Here is a 20,011-nt window from a genome sequence, read left to right on the forward strand (position 1 = left end):
CCTCTAGAAATGGTGGGAAAGTTGATAATTTTATGTTCAGTTCTTATCTGTATGAAATTAAAGCTATTAAAATTATTTGTCTAATTATTTATTCAGGTATTAGCTCTTAGGTGTTCTCTTTAGTTCTTCATATAAGCTAAAACTGTCTTGCAAGGATTTTCATATTACAAATTTACAGTCATTAAAGCACCCTACTCTAAATCAAATGTTTTGCTCTTCTCCCACTATACTATGCAATGTGGCTAATTTGTCTTCAGGAATAAGGCAAAAATCAACAACGAACCTTCTTAGTACTTTGAAAGGCAGGCTCATTTTGTCTTTTTGAAAATTAACAGCCTTCATGTAAAATTTGTTTCATCTTTTATATGCTCTCAGCTGTGGCTTTCAAACTTGTTTCACCATTACTGACTTTAAGAAATAAATTTTACATAACACTTAAGCACCACAGAATACCTTACATGTCATATCCACTGGTATTTTCTTTAATTCCCTAGTTTCATGGAGGACAATTTTCCCATGGACTGGCAGGTGAGTGTGTATTGTGAATTTTATTTCTATTATCATTACATCAGCTCTACTCCCAAATCATCAGGCATTAGATCCCGAAGGTTGGGGACTCCTGCAATAGACTGTGTATCACTTATTTTGTCAAAAACACTGAAATTCAGAATCATAGATCTCCTGGTAATCCCTACCAGGTAACACTCCTTGTTCTATTTCCACAGACCTTCTGTTTGGAGGTCTGGATTGTGGGTGGGTTCAACCTTCCACAGTAGATTTGTGGTCCTATCAGCTGCCCAGAGGTTCTTCCCACTCCTTACCATCCTGGGTTGAGGGTTTTTTTGTTTTTTTTTTTTTTGAGATGGCAGCTCAGTCAGTAAAGAATCTGCTTGCCATGCAGGAGACTCGGGTTCAATCCCTGGGTTGGGAAGATCCCCTGGAGAAGAAAACGGCAACCCATTCCAGTATTCTTGCCTGGAGAATCCCAGGGACAGAGGAGCCTGGCCGGCTATGGTCTATGGCGTTGCAAGAGTCAGACATGACTTAGCGATTATACCACCACCACCACAGCGGGGATGAATTTAGGCTGAAACCCAAGAGTGAGATAACTTGCTATGAGTTGCAGGAGAGCACATGTATGTATACCTACATTTACGGCTCCATGCAGAACCAACGTTCAAGACAAGAACTCTTCCCCAGGGGCCCCACGAGGGCCAGGGCACAGCCTCATGTGTGCTGTGCATGCGTGTGTCTCTCTACCCTGAGCTGACCCTGGACCTCATCTCCTGTCTTCTGGGCCCCCGAGGCTGTGAGAACTAAAGGTTTCCAACTTGCATTTAAACTTTTTAGACACTGGGTATTCCTTACCCTCTCATCAGCTCATTTAAAATATCTTTTTTTTTGGGGGGGGGGGTCCAACATTTTGCACTGTTTCTAACTGGACGGTACATCTTGCACTGTAAGTCAGAACAGTTATAAAACCAACAGTTCTCTCTCAAGGGACGTGAAATAAAACATACAGAAATGTCAGTGGGTAAAATTCAGGTTTTATTGCTTATTACATCATTCCATACAACTTTACGTAAACAGACTTTGAGAAAATATACTGGGAGTATTAACCAGATGATGGCAACCTTGATGAGAATGTTCAAGTGTTTTACATAAGGTAGTAAGAGGCACCACTGCCACCATCACCCCCCAGAATTTGTACATTTCATATAAAAAGAGTAAAAATAGTTCATTGGCATTTAACTAGCATCATTCTTTGAAATCTATGAGCCATGACACACCTGAATAATTTCAGAATCTTCTGCATAAAACAAAGCATTTTTTCCTACTAGCAGATGTAGCAGTTTCAGTTTCTTCAAAAAACCAGCAAATTGGCACAACAAAAACTACGCACACAACATGAAAACAAACGTTAGCGTATTCCAGTGGTCCTTCATTTTGATGTCTCTATCGGACTAATTCAAGCAATAAAAATGTGATTCAGCATTTAAGAATGAGACTGAGCTTCTTCACTGTAGTTATGCTTATGTTAGAATTCAAGCGGTTTAACTGACGCCTATGTGAACCTAGCAAAAACCATGGCTACAACAATCTGCTCTTTTGCTAAGGAAACGTCTTTAAAAGTTCACTATTTGTTAGAAACTCAGACCCAAGCTGCACAGGTATAACTTGAGGGACCAACAGCCAACCTTTCCAGAAACCACGGCAGCAGTCTAAGTATTTGTGAAGCTGGGAAGCATATGCTATCTCACATACATGTCAGTAACTTCCTGCGAAAACTGCACTAATAGTTTCCTCTGTTAATGACTTAAAAAAAAAAAAATCCAGCAAGCACTACAGTTTAGCATTTGAAAGATTTCCAAGTCTATTTGTACATGGATGCCTGGGCTGAGACACACATTTGGATACTAGAAAATCAACAAGGCTTAAAATGTGGTTTTATGTGAAACCACTTTGAAGAACTCAGTTACCAAACAACTAAAAATACACAATGGATAAATAGGAATTTATTAAAACTGCTGTCTTTAACAATATAAAAATTAAATATTAAGGCATCTTTTGCTCCCATCTAGGTATATGCAGCAAAGAGAAATGGTTTAAATAGGAAACAGCACTTCTATTCACATATTTTCTAATGTATTTGGCAGATCTTTTATTTTTTTCCTTTCTCTGATTCCATGTATCATTGAAAGCTCTCAGGATCAAACATCGTTACCCAAATCAAAAATATTAACAGATATACATTTCTTAAAAAGCAGTTCACCCTTGAAAAATGAAAAGGACCTAGAAAGAATATTACATATAAAGTTCGTATAAGTTATGTATTACTTATAAATTTAAAGTATTTAAATTTCTCTGAAGCAATTTACGCTTCAGTAATTAAGAGAAAGAAGGAAAAAAGACTTAAAGATGAGAAGCCTGTTAATAGGGATCATACTGTGAACACACTGTTCACTCGCTATTCTCCATTGGGATAAGAATTTGAAAAGGCTTGAAACTCCTTTAAAAAATATCACATCCACTGGAATAAGATCACATAAATTGACATCGATTATTTGTATTTCCTCGTATTTGTCCATTTATAATTGGTTCCATAAAGTATACTAAACAGTAACATTTTCACCTTTTATTAAGGCAAGTTTGTGAAAATAATTTAATACAACCAGATACCCTTCATGAACTTTCAGCTTGAAACATTTTTTTTTTTACATAAGAAACATACAAAACAATTGTTTTATAAAAAGCCACCTCAATACCAGAAAAGAGTAATGAAAGATTTGGAACCCCATTTACTTATTAAAGGATGCGCTTCCCTCGTCTCAGATTCCAAGGGCTATTCATCGTCTTTAGAGCCAGTTTTGCTCAACTACAAAAGAAGATGAAAACAAATATTCAACAAGTTTAAGCTATCGTCTTATCTGAGTTCACTTCTTCCACTTAAAAACAAAAGTCAACATTTATAGTTAACAGAACAGGCAACAGGGTTCAGGTAACTTGTACCACCTAAAGATTTTACCATGTGGAAATACTAATACTTTTTAACTTCAGGCTCAGCTACTTTAAACAGGATTGTTTGATAACATAACCTCAACAGGAAAAGGAAAAAAAATTCCTTAAAGCTTTCCAAGAAATAAATTGGAACCAAGAGTATACAAAAGGTGCCATTTATAAAATGAATGATATATATTTTTTAAAAAAAAACAATAAATTCTAAAATTTTTAAATTGTGGTAAAAAAAATATTAAGATTTATCATCTTAACCAGGCAATTCTTAAAATTTTGAAAATGGTACAACTCTTAAATTGCAGGGTCAGCCTCTTGCCCAAGAAGACGATAAGAAATAAAGATCAACCTCAAGTCTTGTGGGTTGGGTTTTAGACCATTGCGGTAAAGCAAACATCACAATAAATCAAGTCACACAAATTTTCTGGATTCCCAGTGAATATAAGTTATATTTACACTATACTGTTGCATTATGTGTAAAAGAACAATGCACATACCTTTATCAAAAAATACTTCATTGCTGAAAAATACAAACCCTCATCTGACAATGCAAGATTGTCACAAACCTTCAATTTGTACAAAACGGTATCTTTTGAAGCAGAATAAAGCGAACTGCAGGAATATGAGGTCTGTCCATACTGAGTTTCTTTATTCCAAGTGCAGTTCATGGCTCCTAACTCTCAGATGACGGGGTACTAGGTTTTAGAACCACATAAATTGCTTCAAATAGTTTCTATAGAAAAGGCCCAAACAGCTGGCTTCAAAATAAACTTTACGAAAACACCGCTTTTAAATTACCCGTGTTTGTGGGTCCTCATTGATCCTAATTCTGGATCACAGGAATTACTTCACACAGCACAGTGACAATAATTGGCGTGAAAATGCATTTCACAAAGTACCAGATAGGGCATTAACTCGCTGTGTTAAGGATCTGTTGACGAGGAATGCAAGACAAGCACTGAGAGAACTGGGCCGAAAATCCCAAGTGGAAAGTAAATAGCTCTGCACAACAGAAACAAAAAGCCTTTCCTGAGGACAGCGGGCAGCCACATTTAGGGGTCTGTCCTGAAAAAAAGTACCTCACCTCCACTGAGAAATCAAAGCACTCCTTTTCATGACTTGTTCCTTCAAATTGCATATTATCTATAACTTAGAGTCGTTTTACATAAACAGTCACACTTTATTGTAGTTAAAACTCACTTCTACAGATTTTCCACTATTTAAAAAAACAAAACCTAAAACTGAGGGGCTAGGGAAGAGAAAAATGTAAAGGATATTTCAAAAATACTTACATGCTGAACGTCAGAAAGGAAACACAGACATCCCCGGTCCAATGCAAAGATTGATGGGGGAGAAAATGGAAGAAGTAAATTTCATTACTTGACAGCAGTAACTGTGACAATCTTTTGAAGAGGAGAGCAAAATGTTACAAACCTTCACCACATCAACCCAGTTCCATCCCCGAGGAAGCTCTCCTTTGTGATCTAGAGGAGAAAAACAGTAACTTTATTGCTAAGACCAATCAGTAATACTTAAATTTAAATAAGATTTTTCTATACTATTCTATACCACAAATGGATTGAAAATTTAAATCATTTATTACTAAGGTGGAAAAACAGCTTATCATCATTGTGCACTGAAAGCACTGTTCCCCTGGGAGTACTTGCAAGGCATTTTAGAGGTACTGCCTTTCTTATTTATCCTCTTCCCATTCAAGACAAAACCTAACATCACGGAAAAAAGATGGAGGTGAGCTGGTAATGCCAGAAAGAGAAGCTAACTAATTTATTAGTTTGATGCCCTTGCACAACTTCCCTGCTTTATACAAGGTCCCCGCTTAATGAAATAAGTTACGTCACTGTGCTATTCTGTGAGTTATATAAATAGATCAATTACAGAAAAAACCCGTTATTTATTGTGTTATGATCTGATGGTAGACCAGACTTCATTTCAAATGAAAGCTGTAGTTCAAAAAAATTTTCAATATACTTATCTGTCATAAAGGTAAACAAACAGGAAAATCCCAAACATGTCAGAGAGGGTACCAGCAGGACACATATTTGTTCACTATTCTAATATTCGACAGTATTCAGACTCATGTATACTTTGCCACTTCACCTTCTTAAATACTTCTCTCTTGTGGTAGTTCAGTTCAGTCGCTCAGTAAAGTAGTAGTAAATATTTTCAATATATATTTGTGACCTAAAACTGTCTCTGATCCAAATGGTTTAAGAATAAAGAGTGCAGAGAACCGATATTCTAAATCTAAATACTTACTAGGCACCCATATCACATCAAAGAGCAGTCAAGTGTATCATAAAAGAAAAAAATAACACAAACCTGTTTTATCTGCCAGCTTACGTTTCTGGGCTTTTGAAAGTTGTTCCTTTTTATCTTTCTTCTTACTTGATGGAGCTGTGTTAGGAGTTTCAACTGAGATGATATTGCTTATGGATGTCTAGAAAAAAAGAAATAATTCTTAGACTCTTGCCTTAAAACTTACTGAATTAAACTAAATATGCCTACATCCTGAAATGAGCTGACAATTTTTAGGTTTGTGAAGTAAAAGAATCCTTCATTATTATATTCATTAATCAGGTCAGGAAGCTCAGCACATGACTGGTTTTACTCTCCTAGAAGTTCATACTGAAGGACATAATATTGTTACACTGTTATCACCAGTTTCTTGAGAAAGTAGATCTGATACCAGGATTATCCTAAAGCTCTGAAGTGCCGAAGTAATTTTACAACTCAGTTCATTTGCTATTATTTGAAAGCTTAAATATGTCTTTAGAAAAATCTCGTGTGCCTACTTGGAGCCTTCTGGTTCCCAGAGGAAATGAAGGAAAATTTTTAAATTATATGAGTTCATGGAGTCAGAGAGACAAAACTGAAAATGCTTACAAGGTGCCAAGCACTGCTGTAAGTGTTGTACATATATCACTCATTTGATTCTGAGTACAATCTTATGAAGTAACTACTATTATAACTTCCATTTTACAGATGACAAAACTGAGCACAGCAAGATTAAGAAAGCTGCCTAAAGTCACACAGCAAAGAGGGCATTTGCAGGGCCACATGGTCTCGCTCCCAGTGCAGGAGTCCCCGGCCTTCTCTGCTTCTCTAGCTGCCTCTCAGGGTCCAGCTGTAACTATCATTTTGCACGTAATACAAAGTCTCCTTCTAGGCTCTGGTGGTGGCTCAGTGGTAAATAATCCACCTGCCAATGCAGGAGATACCGGTTTGATCCCTGATCCGGGAAGATCCCACAAGTTGAGCAGCAGCTAAGCCCGTGTACAACTACTGAGCCTTGCTCTAGAGTCCAGGAGCTGCAACTACGGACGTGCAAACGCTGAGGAGCCCCTGCTCCACAAGAATAGAAGCCGCCACAATGAGAAGCCCATGCACCGCAACGAGGGAAAAGCCTATGCAGCAAGGAAGACCCAGCACCGCCAAATAAATAAATAAAACTAAAAAAACCACCAGAAACAGAGTCTCCTTCCAATTAAAAAAATAAGTAAATAAGTAGTAAAAATGAATCACTAGTAGCATAAAACCAAAACAAACAAAACGTGGCAAAGCCGAATCCCCTGCTCACAGCAGAATGAACGGGATGGTGGTTCTCCATGAACTGCTCCTTATTGTCCTTGGCGTATTCAAACAACGTGTAGGTCATGGCCGTCCCGAGGTGGACTTCCACTGCTTCCTGTAACTTGGCTAATATGCTCTGTTTCACATCTGACGATCTGCAATGCACAAGAAATACACCGCTAAGAGAAAAGTAAAAAAGGGAGTTGCCATGACTGAAATGACAAAGTAACAGTACTCACATGGTGTTGTTAAAAAAGGCATTCATGGATATGATGGGAGGTGTCTGCGGATAGGTTTCTGTCCAGGAAATCTCTATGAGGAAGGCTTTGGGATCCCCGTTTTCACCTATCTGAAGAAAAGGGGAATCTTAGGCTTGTAAAAAGTTCTACAAAGACAGAATATTAAATGATGATTGTTAAAATGATGACCTCAAAAGCTTGTGATCAGATCGGAAATGTTGTTATTTTGAAAAGTTCAAGGGGACGAGCTAAGACCCTGCTGAGGGTGAGGGCAGTGCAAACGTGTGTGACTTTTAACCCGCTCTGAGCCTGTTTTAACAGCTTTGGTTGATGACCACGGCCTGCCTCTAGTCTTTCCCAGCAGCAACTATATGTCTTATACATACAGTTTTTATACCATCAAAGATTGCTGAGGACAAAGGTAAGACAACAACCGTGGAGAAAAGGAAGAGAATAAATAAAATCCACACACTTGAAATACCTCATCTTTCCCTTCAGTTTTCCAGCTGCTAAATCATAATAGACATTAAGAACATGTAAATGGATAGGCATTAATCAGCACAATCCCCAGAAACTAGAAAATGAAATGTAAAATTCAGAGGAATAAAGGGCAGAGAGATAAGGAAGGCGTGCCTTAGCCTGGATGACAACTCCTAAATTTTTCTCTTTTTATTTATTCTATTTTTGAGGTATAATTGACATAGATTATGTTATTTTCAGGTGCATGACATAATGGTTTGACATTTGTATACACTGCAAAATGATCACCACAATGAATTTAGTTAACATCCATCAACACACACAGTTATAGTTTTTTTTTGTTATGATGAGAACTTTTATGGTCTATTCTCTTAGCAACTTTCGAATACACAATAGGGTATTATCAACTGCAGTCGCCATGCTGTACACAATATCCCCAGGACTTATAATTGGAAGTTTATATCTTTCAACAGCCTATTTGACCTGAGCTGCTTAAAGATCTCTTTTTTTTTCTTTTGCTTTCCCCAGCTCTTCATTTTGAAAACTTTTACAGAAAAGCTGGAATACAACAATGAACACTACGCACACTTCACTGCGTACAAATCCATCAGTGTCTACACGACAGGACACCCACATGTCCTGCAACATCCCTAATGAGTAACTGCTGGCTTAGCGCAGACACTGGGGGAGGACGGGGGCCTCTCCCATTCGCTAGGGTAGGGGGGCCATGGATGGGGAAGTCTGGGCAGGTGACTGGAGGCAAAGAGAAGGGCCTAGTGCCCACTAAGTCTCCATTGTTCTATATGTGGGGTGGTGTGAGGACTGTGGAGCTTGAAAGAGAATTGAGAAGCAGTGAGCAGAGAGGGGAGTTTCTGAAGGAAATAACTATAAAGGATTTATTTCCTGTGAAGTCAGTAACAATCATGCATAAGGATCAATTTATTGTAAATGGTGACAATTTCAACAACCATAAACCTTTCCTAAGTCTTTTACAAAAAAAATACTTCCTCTACCACCCGCCACTACTTAACAGTTTGGATAAATGGTCTATATTATTTGTTTATGAAATCAAATACTGGTGCTGTTCCATGCTGAAAAAGAATTATAAGCAACCTGTATTTTAAAGAAAAACTGACATTTCATATATGTGAAAATTTTTCACACATGTTGATAACATAGAACTACAAAAACATCAGCTTTTGTTTACTAAGCTGTAAAGCAGTAAGAAGAAAACTAGGCTTGGCCTAGAGACCTGGATTTTAACCCTAACATTTGTCAATATCACTGTGGAAACTTGGGAAGTCAGGGCTGAGATGCTATCTTTAAGATAAGAAGGTAAAAACCACAATTTCTAACGTGTCTTCCATTTCTAATATTTTATATTTCTTATAATAAACACATTTATCTTACTTTGAAAAAGCTTCTGAATTAAGTTTTCAAAGTTTGAAAATAACTGATGTCATGGTGATGAGTTTTCATTTTCATTTAAATGTGTCAGCAAATCCAAAGACATAGTAAATGTAAGCCACTAAATTAATAAAATAAAAAACAACAGCATTTAAAAAAACAACTTCCCGACAAAGCAGTAAGTGCTCCTATTCATGTCAGGTCTTACCCTGTATTGAAATGAAACTGGACTTAATTCCCGGAAACTTTCATCTCCTTCATAAATAGAGCGTAATGCCTCCAGTTCCATCTGAAAGAAATGAATTAAAAGGGTTTTGTTTAATCGTACAAATGGGTTAGAAATAGAACATAAACTTATGTCCATGGTCACACGATTCTTGAAGCCTGAAGGAACTAATAAGAATGAACAAATGGAGACAAGCTGAAAGGAACCAGTCAGTGTGAGAAGAGGAGGTCTGAAAAACTGGGCAAGAAAATGATCTTCAAACATCTGAAAATCGGTCCTATGAAAGAAGAATCGAATTTTATTGTTAAATGGAGATCTGGTTCTCACTGCAGGAATTTTGCTTCAGTATATCTGAGACAGAGAGCAGGCATCTGTTTTACTAACAATTGCCCAAATGGTTCTAGGTGGTGGTCCCTGGGCCAAACTGGAAGGAACATTACACTGTACACTGCACGCTTCACAGTAAGAACTGTTCAAGCCTTAGCTTAGAAACTAACCTGGCAAGAGTATTTTAGAAGCATTGGGACATCATGGCTTGTGGGTCTTCTTTAAAGGTAACTTCCAACCCCGAGATACCATTACTTCTATCATGTACTGATAAAAGTGCTAACTTTCAAGCAGTATATTCTAAATGAAGAGTGAGACTGGGATTATTTATCTAGGAGACTGGGATTCTAGACCTGATTTTACCACAAACTCACTGTGCAGCCCTGGGACTGTCACTTTATGTTTGTAGGCCCTTCTTCTCATCTGTACACATTACACATTTAGAAGCTCCCTCTAGAGATGACCTGGAGCATCCCTTCCAACTCCCATGTCATATGATTCAATGTCAAAGTGGCATTTCATGAGAAAATACCTGAGTGTAAACCATACAACTACGCTAGTACATGGATGCTCAAAACAGACTTCGTATCTGCTGGAAAACCATCAGGTGGATAAATGATTCCTTCCACCAAGCTATATGGCCAGAAGACACTAGGATGATTACTTCCCTGCACCAGAAATTTAACTAACTCAATTAACTTTCTCTGCCGGCCAACAACAGATTCTAAGACGTAAAGGAGATGGGATTCCAAGAAGCCTAACTCGGAACGCGGGCGCTAAACAGCTGCGGGGTTTAAGGTAAACCAAGTGCACCGGCTTGCGGGCCAAGGACACTCGCCCTTATTATCAAGAGACCCGGAGGTGGGGGGCGGATCCCCGGCTTTGCAAAAATCCAAAACTGCGGGGCGGGTGGGGGTGGTGGTGGAGAAAAAGCAGAGGTGGGCCCCCACCCCGGTACGCGTGCCGGGGCCTCTCCCCACAGGACGCTGGCAAACTTGAGGCTGCTCCAACTAGACTGCCGCCTTGGGGGCGAGGGGCACCCGCGGGCGGAGAGGGGCACCGCGCCTGCGCGGGGAAGGGGCGTCCTGCCCCGACTCACCTCCTGGTCCTCGTTGGCACCCATCGCCCCGGTCACGGGGTGCACGGCGTTTCGTGACAACGAAAAGGAAGCAAGGGCCGTGGCCCCGAGGCCGGGCCGCTCCCTCTCCGGCGCCCTGGGCTGCTGAGACACACACTTTGCGCGGCAGAAGAGTCGCGCGTCCCCGATGCCCGGGCTGAGCAAAGGAGTCGGGCCGCTGACTGAGGACGAGAGACCGCGGCAGCTGGGGCTCCGGGAGGCTTGGAGGAGCGGCGGCGGGGCGGTGACCGCAAAAGCCCCGCCCTCTCCTCTTTCTCGCTGCTCCTATTGGCTCCTCCCCTTCCCGCCCCCCCAGCTCCTTCTCCTCTAGGACACGGAGCCCCTTCCTTACGTTTCCGGGAGCGGTGTCCAGTTCCGGGGCTGCGATTGGCGCAGAGCGCTGTCAGTCAGGTCCGGAAAGTGCTTCCTGTGCCTGCGGAGGTGGGCCCTGGGAAGTTTCGCTTGCTGGCCCCGGCGCAGGGGCGGCGGCGGAAGGGACGACGGACCCAGCCTCCCCGGCGGCGTTCTGTGACATCTCTCCCTGCTTCCTCTCGTCCTCTGCCGGCTGGTGGTGAGCGGCCAAAGCCGCAGCGGGCCCGGGACGTGCGACCCAAGTGAGTCTGAGTCGGAAGACCTCCGGGGCCGGGAGAAATCGCCGAGGGAGATTGCTAGCGCCTAAAGATGCTGTGTTTTTTTTGGGGGGGGGTGGGTTGCGGGGGGAGCCTGTGATATCCTACAGCATCAGCGAGTGCATTCCTCTTTTAGCTGCTAAAGAAAAGACGCCCCAGCTTTAAAGGGGGTGGGGCGGGAAGGAGAGGAGGAAGGTAAGCGTCTGCCTTTAGGGCTGCAGGCGTTTCTTCATTTGAGCTCCGGGGAGCAAGATTCTGGACCGCGGGGCGGCGGGGGCGGCGCATGTTTTTCCTAAGTCGGGCTATTGCTTCACACCCTCAACATCAGCTTTTGTTTCACCGTCCTGGCTCCAAGCTGTCGTTCCTCTTTTGATCATTTTTGTAGCTGGACATCGTTGAGTCCCATCCTTACCGGCCTTGTGTTCTGCGCATCCTGAACCTCCGTTAACTAAAAAATAGGGACTGCATTATTATTGTTCTTATTACCTGCCACTTTGATTAGATCACCTTTCTTTGCAGTCTGTCATTCTTTCTAAGGGGGCTCCCCTGGTGGCGTTACTGGTAAAGAACCCACCCGCCAATGCAGGAGACATAAGGGTGGTGGGTTCCGTCTCTGAGTTGCGAAGATCCCCTCGAGGAGGAAATGGCAACCCACTCCAGTATTCTTGCCTGGAGAATCCCATAGACAGAGGAACCTGGTGGGCTACAGTCCATGGGGTCTCAAAGAGTCTGACACGACTTAAGCGACTTAGCACTCATGCATTCTTTCTGAGCGTCTTCCTTGTAATTGTATGATCACGCCAGCTTCCAGACTACTTCCCTTGCACTACTTGCTCTCCCATCCAGAGTGTTTACTTCCTACTTCTACATCTCCTTCCAGGTCATAGTTTGGTTAGTTGCCTCATTGGTTTCTTCCAGGAGATCTGGGAATTTCTCCTATAGGCTGTCATCGAGATCCATAGAACCTCTGCAGTTGGGCTTTGCTGATATTCTTCCCATTTTGGGGGGGCCGCTGATTAGGCATAGCCATTTCAAATGCACAAACTTCCTAAGGCAGTATGCGGCAAGACTTTCTGATATATTTTCACATGGTAATTTTTGGTACAGAGTCACCATCATTTAGAGCTGCATGGTGCTGCTGCTGCTGCTAAGTCGCTTCAGTCGTATCCGATTCTGTGCGACCCCATAGATGGCAACCCACCAGGCTCCCCTGTCCCTGGGATTCGCTTAGTTTAGTATAATAGCCAGTCATCATAAATGGCATATGAAATAGACTAGCCTGATTGAGATGTGCTCTGAGTGTACAATACACACCAGACTTTGAAAGACTTAGTATTAAAAAAGGTAAAAGGTTTCACTAGTAACTTTATAGTTACGTTGAATTGATAATATTTTGGACATTGGTTAAATAGCATATTAATAAAATTAATTTCATCCTTTTTAAATGTGACTACTACAAAAGATGAAATGATTTATGTATTAGTAGTTTATGTTATATTTCTCTTGGACAGAATTTTGATTTTAAGTGATTAATAGTCATTTCTGTTTCTCCTTATTTCCACCCCATATGCAAGGACCACAGATAATTCCTTTGAGTCTTTGGGGTTGTTAAAGGAAGTGGGCCTTTAGGGCTCTAATCTAGACTTCTGGGATCAAGCGGTGGCACTCAGATTGTGCTTTGACCATCTCTTTTATTTTCACCCCAAATTCACTGAAACTAGAATAGCTATTTTTCTGAACATGCCGTCCTTTGCCCTCATAGCTTACTCCTGTCCTCAGAATGTCTGTTGAAGCAGTTCTGAAACATCTGTCTATTGTAGACATCTGTTGTTTCTGGTAGGCTTTCCAAACGGTTTATCTAATACCCAGTGTTCCTTTAGGACCTAAGGTGAGAAGCCTAATAGCCTTTCCTAAATCAACTTTTCAGGTAAAAATACTGTTTCAGTGGCCTAAGTGCTTCTCACAGAAATTGTGTGTGAGTCCTGTATGACATGCTGGTGAAGATAACCTCTGAAACGAGTCTTATGGTACATGTGTATGGAATCAAGAAATTATTCTTGTAATACAGTGATAATTTTGTTCACAATAAACACATCTTTATATGATTGCTTTTGTAAATTTAGTGCATCTTGGATTGATACAGACTGCTTCTCAGCTAAAGGACACAATAGAAATATGTTCTCCTAGAGGGTTCCATTCATTATTAATTTTTCCCGTGTAGATTTTCCTTTAAGTGATGTATTTGCATTAATTGTGGAGAAATGAGGAAACATAGCTATTTTAGATAATTAGCATACAATTTTAATGATAGCTCAGAAAATCAGAAATTAGACATTAGCAGTTACAGAGAAGTTAGAGATAATTGTACTTTATTGTAGAAGTCAGTCAATCATTACTATTATTTTAATAACTGAAGTAGGTAGTTTGATCACCCTCCTGTGATTTTGGTCTGTTCATCCTGAAGTTCTGTGTGGTTTTGAGATGTTACAAGAAATAGTGATTTGCTTAAAGTTGACTACAGTCGTTGTACATGTTGTTGTTCAGTCGCTCGGTAGTGTCCCACTCTTTGCAGCTCCATGGACTGTAGAACGCCAGGATTCCCTGTCCTTTTCCATCTCTCGGAGCTTGCTCAAACTCATGTCCATCCATTCAGTGATGCCATCCAGTCTCATCCTCTGTCATCCTCTTCTCCTCCCACCTTCAGTCTTTTCCAGTGAGTCAGTTCTTTGCATCAGGTGGCCAGAGTATTGGAGTTCTAGCTTCAGCATCAATCCTTCCAATGAGTATTGAGGACTGATTTCCTTTAGGATAGACTGGTTGGATCTCCTTGCAGTCCAAGGGACTCTCAAGAGTCTTCTCCAATACCACAGTTCAAAAGCATCAATTCTTCAGCACTCACCTTTCTTTATAGTCCAACTTTCTCAATCCATACATGACTACTGGAAAAATCCTAGCTTTGACTAGATGGATCTTTGTTGGCAAAGTAATGTCTCTGCATTTTAATATGCTGCCTAGGTTTTCATAGCTTTTCTTTTAAGGAGCAAGCATCTTTTAATTTCATGGCTGCAGTCACCATCTTCAGGGATTTTGGGGCCCAAGAAAATAAAGTGTCATTGTTTCCCCGTCTGTTTGCCTTGAAGTGATGGGACCGGATGCCATGATCTTCATTTTCTGAATGTTGAGTTTTAAGCCAACATTTTCCACTCTCCTCTTTCACTTTCATCAAGAGGCTGTTTAGTTCCTCTTCACTTTCTGCCATAAAGGTGGTATCATCTGCGTATCTGAAGTTATTTACATTTCTCCCAGCAATCTTGATTCCAGCTTGTGCTTCCTCCAGGCCAGTGTTTCTCATGATGTACTCTGCATATAAGTTAAATAAGCAGGGTGACAATATACAGCCTTGATGTACTCCTTTTCCTATTTGGAACCAGTCTATTGTTCCATGTGCGATTCTAACTGTTGCTCCTTGACCTGCATACCGATTTCTCAAGGGGCAGGTCAGGTGGTCTGGTAATCCCATCTCTTTCAGAATTTTCCACAGCTTGTTGTGATCTACACAGTCAAGGCTTTGGCATAATTAATAAAGCAGAAGTAGATGTTTTTCTGGAATTCTCTTGCTTTTTTGATGATCCAACAAATGTTCGCAATTTGATCTCTGGTTCCTCTGCCTTTTCTAAATCCAGCTTGAACATCTGGAAGTTCACAGTTCACATACTGTTGAATGCTGGCTTGGAGAATTTTGAGCATTACTTTGCTAGCGTGTGTGATGAGTGCAATTGTGTGGTAGTTTGAGCTTTCTTTGGCATTGCCTTTCTTAGTGATTGGAATGAAAATGGACCTTTACAGTCCTGTGGCCACTGCTGAGTTTTTCAGATTTGCTGGCATATTGAGTGCAGCACTTTCACAGAATCATCTTTCAGGATTTGAAATACCTCAACTGGAATTCCATCACCTTCACTAGCTTTGTCTGTAGTGATGCTTCCTAAGGCCCACTTGGCTTCTCATTCCAGGATGTCTGGCTCTAGGTGAGTGATCACACCATTGTGATTATCTGGGTCATGAAGATCTTTTTGTAGAGTTCTGTATATTCTTGCCACCTCTTCTTAGTATCTTCTGCTTCTGTTAGGTCCATACCATTCCTGTCCTTTATTGTGCCCATCTTTGCGTGAAATGTTCCCTTAGTATCTCTTAATTTTCTTGGAGGTCTCTAGTCTCCCATTGTATTGTTTTCCTTTGTTTCTTTGCATTGATCACTGAGCAAGGCGTTCTTATCTCTCCTTGCTGTTCTTTGGAACTCTGCTTTCAGATGGGTATATCTTTCCTTTTCTCCTTTGCCTCTAGCTTCTCTTCTTTTCTCAGCTATTTGTAAGGCCTCCTCAGACAACTGTTCATTTTTCGATTTCTTTTTCTGTGGGATGGTCTTGATCCCTGCCTCCTGTACAATGTCCGTACATATCTCCGTCCATAGTTCATCAGGCACTCTGTCTATCAGATCTAATCCCTTGAATCTATTTCTTCCACTGTATAATCATAAGGGATTTGATTTAGGTCATACCTGAATGGTCTAGTGGTTTTCCCTACTTTCTTCGATTTAAGTCTGAATTTGGCAATAAGGAGTTCATGATCTGAGTCACAGTCAGCTCCTGGTCTTGTTTTTGCTGACTGTATTGAGCTTCTCCATCTTCGACGGCAAAGAATATAATCAGTCTGATTTTGGTATTGACCATCTGGTGATGTCCATGTGTAGTTATTAAATTCTAATAGGTCCAATTCAAAAATTAAAGTTTTCCCATTTGCTGTCTTCTTTTGGATTTGCTCGATAGTTTGTAAGCACTCAAAGTCTTTTGCCTTTTCGTAATATTTCCTGAATGGTAGAGGTTCATACATTGGATGAGGATGTGGGCTTTCACTAAATTGACTATTGATGTATTAATGTTTGCATTTCAGAGTTTCCGTGACGTCTTAAACATGAGCCCCACCCAGTGGGACTTCCCTGTGGAATTATGTTGTCGGCCTATGGCTTTCGTCACTCTCACAGGCCTGGATGTGGTCTATAATGCTGTCCATCGAGCTGTCTGGGATGCCTTCTGTGCCAACCGGAGGGCTGATCGGGTACCGATTTCTTTCAAGGTGCTCCCAGGTGACCACGAGTATCCTAAATGTAGACCCAAGGTAATGACATTATACTTGCAAGGGGACCCTCCTTCTCCCTCTGTCTCCCCTTCTTTTAGTGTGTATATCTTTTTTGTCCCTATATCTGTGCAGAGAACCCCTTGAGTTGATCAGGGGTATGGTTACAGAGGTGCATGAAGAAAACTCTAGATCTTTTCATGTGTGTAATACGCTGCAAGCTCCCAAGCTGTTTCGTATCCTGTCCTCTTTTTCCTCACGTGGAGTAAAGGTTGGACCGGCATGAGCTGGAGTAGTCTGGGTTGGTGCAGGTGCTCTGGGGGTGATTCGAGAGTTTCTGGGTGCTTCAGGCCATCCCCTCCCATGATGTGGCACTCCTGCTGACTCACAGTGACTGCCCTTCTGCCACTGTACTTAGGAATTAGCCTTCATTTTTTTCTTTTACCCACAAGGGGGTATAATGCCATCCTGGTCACATGACTTCAAAACAAATGAAGCCATTTTGGGCTTTAGAGAACACCTGAGCAGCTTTTAAAAGCAGAATCTGGGATAGTGAGGAATATAAGTAGAATTTATTGGGGAAAGGGCTGTTTAATTCAGCCTCTTGAATTTGAAAGCTTGACATAGTTATTTGAAAGACTTGACGTCATTAAAAATGCTTTGGCTTTGGTCCTTCTTTAAATGGTTACGGTACTGCCTCTAGGGTTGAGTGTCTACCTCCAAAAATTGCTGTCTCTTATTTGGTCTCTGTAAAAAGTTTTATCTTTAAAAAGTGTGGCATGTGTATATGAAATGAGAGAAATACACAGAAAGTGCCTGCACTCCATAACAAGTGGTCTCTGCTGTTCTCGTTGTCAAGTACCTCTTTTCAACTTTGGTCAATGTTTGCAGAGAACTTCGTATGAATGGTACATCCCCAAAGGGATCTTAAAAACTGGCTGGATGAACAAACATCTGAATCTGGTGCCAGCCCTGGTGGTCGTGTTTTATGAACTGGACTGGGACGAGCCCCAGTGGAAGGAGAAGCAGTCCGAATGTGCCACCAGAGTGGAAATAGTCAGGTATGGTCCCCTTTGTGAGGTTGACCGTGTGAGGTCAGACCCACCTCTGGAGCTTACCGACACTTACTGAAGGCAGCTGAGTGCTGTTAAGACTGCAGTGGTCATTTGGGGATCACTGGCCTCTGGGGAAACCTGTTGCCTTGGTAACAGGCAGCATTAACTGACCTTAACTTACAGTATGCTAAGCAATGGGAAGAAATTTCAAAGACAAATTGGCCTGAATATCCAAATGTTTTTTCTTGCATTTGTATATTTTTTTGAACTGTAGCGGTTTATTATTTAGTCTAATAAAGCACTTTTTGCTTTGTCACCATTTGTTTCTAAATAATTCTTTTGGATGACTTCTCTAACATATCACTATAAAGAAATAAGTTGTTATATAACTTTTATATTAAAGTTTATGTTAAACTTTTGCCTTCTAAGAAGATTTTTTTGTAAGAAATAGGAGCTCAGTGTGAGATTATACTTTTAAGACTTAAATCATTGTGGCATGTGTGTTTCATTATATGTGGGGAAAAAAATTCCCCTAATCTTGATTTTTTTTTTTTTTTTTTTTTAGTTTAAATTTGTCTTTCTTGGACTAAATTGTCAATCTTGTATCTTATGTAAAATTTTGAATACACTTTTTTGTTTGTTTGTTTGCTGTTGTTTTTTGAATACAGTTTTTAAGTAAAAACAGTTTAATTATTAATTCATCTTATTGCTCTTTTTCTGCTGCAGGCAGAGTTTACAAGGGAGAAACACCAAAGTTGCAGTGGTTCTGATTCAGAAGAAAACTCCCTTACCCCCAGGTAGCAGAAGGTTGCTTAACAACTAATTGATTGGTTTATCCCACCAGTTCTTATTACCAGAAGACATCATCTTTAATATTAAAATCTTTTGCATTCGGTTACGTGATGGTGTGTTAACCTTAAAAAAGTGCCAATAACACAGGAGTAAATGCTTATTATAAAAAAATTAAAAACACTAACGAGGGCCCATCTTCTCAAGTGCTGCTCCCTAGTTCCATTCAACTCACCTAGGGAGGCACATATTAATTGACACCGTAGTTGTTCACTTAATGTTTAAAATTAAAGGTTGTTTTGCTTTTGAAATCTAGTTGAAATTATATTCCTTACATAATTTTTTTTTTTTTTAATTTCCAATAGGGCAAAGAAAAGTGCTTCGGGGTGGGGGGTTGGGTCTAGTTTTCTATAAGAAAATGTCTTATTTCAAGTGCTTATTTCTTATACCATCTCAAACTTTAGAAGCCAAAATGTATTTTTGTTTCAGTGTTGAAACTTGAAGCATCTTAAATAGTTTTCCAAACCATTTTCATGAATTATTGCTTTTATTTTTAGTTACGATTTTGAAACAGTTATGTGGTGTATCTGTTGTCGTTCCTTGGCCTGTCTGTCTTGGCTCTGTAGAATATTCCACAGTGTTTCTCTATGACAGAGATGTGTGGTACAGCTTCTAAGCACCCCACAGAGCTCTCAAGGGCGCCTGGGGTCCTACAGATGTGAAAAGTGGCTTGAGTTTTTTTTTAATTACATTGTACCAATCTGGGGAAGTGTTCATTAAGAAAAATATATTGATTTTCTCTTTTTATGGAACTTGTTGTGAACAGGAGAAGATGTCATTGCTTCAGAAAGGGCTGCAGCCTTATGCAATGCATGTGAGCTCTCAGGAAAGTCTTTGTTTGTACTGCCCCATACAGACCACCTTGTGGGTTATATTATAAGGTAAATAACCGAGACAGTATATTGAATTGTTTAAGTTTTGACTAATCCATTTTATGTTACTTTTTTGCACATTTTCGTTAGAAATACTGAAACCCTTTTATAACTTCAGAACTCTTCCAAGGAGGAAGAGCCTTGAAGGTCAATCTTTGTCTGACTTTGAAGTCAGCTTTCTTTCATCCCTGGGAAGATACTTCTGATATGTACTTATTTTCATAAGCAGAACTTTGAGTTGTTTATCCATCTTCAGGCAATTTTGTTCCTCTGTAATCTCATAATTACAGAAGGAAGCAGGATTTAACTTACATAAATGTTACTTTCACCTCATTTGCTAGTTTTCACTTCTGGTCCCTTCCCTGTTTTCTTTATCTTTAAACCCTAAATGTTATAGTCACAAAAACAGTCAAATATAATTGAGTATTAGATATCTTATTTCTTTCATACTTATAAAATAATAAAATAATTAGACTGGTTGTAATCTTAGAGCTTACCTAATTTTTACAAATTGTAGAGTTATTTTTATTGATTATTTCTTAAACTGTAAATAATTTTAAACAGCTTTTGGTGGGT

General features: G+C 40.2%; 2 protein-coding genes across 4 annotated transcripts in view; one reads left to right on the forward strand and one right to left on the reverse strand.

The window, feature by feature from the left end:
* Window positions 1-1,527: 1,527 nt before the first annotated feature.
* On the reverse strand, window positions 1,528-11,069 carry RWDD4 (RWD domain containing 4). 2 transcript variants are annotated; one of them, XM_052661419.1, is made up of 8 exons: window positions 10,883-11,069; window positions 9,439-9,519; window positions 7,344-7,453; window positions 7,112-7,259; window positions 5,854-5,971; window positions 4,948-4,997; window positions 4,806-4,808; window positions 1,528-3,376 (listed from the first exon to the last, which is right to left on the reverse strand). In XM_052661419.1, the coding sequence occupies exons 1-8, from the start codon at window positions 10,904-10,906 to the stop codon at window positions 3,344-3,346; spliced, it is 567 nt and encodes a 188-aa protein (XP_052517379.1). In that variant the 5' UTR covers window positions 10,907-11,069; the 3' UTR covers window positions 1,528-3,343. The 2 variants fall into 2 exon arrangements, with proteins under 2 accessions (XP_052517379.1, XP_052517380.1); XM_052661420.1 differs by having other exon boundaries at window positions 4,806-4,997; window positions 7,344-7,449; window positions 10,883-10,900.
* A 307-nt stretch (window positions 11,070-11,376) lies between these two features.
* Window positions 11,377-20,011, forward strand: part of TRAPPC11 (trafficking protein particle complex subunit 11) — a 36,982-nt gene continuing 28,347 nt past the window's right edge. For both annotated transcript variants that reach the window (XM_052661347.1, XM_052661348.1), the window contains exons 1-5: window positions 11,377-11,514; window positions 16,477-16,701; window positions 17,551-17,720; window positions 18,441-18,511; window positions 19,330-19,444. In XM_052661347.1, the coding sequence (XP_052517307.1) occupies window positions 16,498-16,701; window positions 17,551-17,720; window positions 18,441-18,511; window positions 19,330-19,444 (560 nt within the window). In that variant the 5' untranslated portion in view covers window positions 11,377-11,514; window positions 16,477-16,497. The remainder of the gene's footprint in view (window positions 11,515-16,476; window positions 16,702-17,550; window positions 17,721-18,440; window positions 18,512-19,329; window positions 19,445-20,011) is intronic.

Source organism: Budorcas taxicolor, chromosome 24, assembly GCF_023091745.1.
Source record: "Budorcas taxicolor isolate Tak-1 chromosome 24, Takin1.1, whole genome shotgun sequence".
Taxonomy (NCBI): Eukaryota; Metazoa; Chordata; class Mammalia; order Artiodactyla; family Bovidae; genus Budorcas; species Budorcas taxicolor.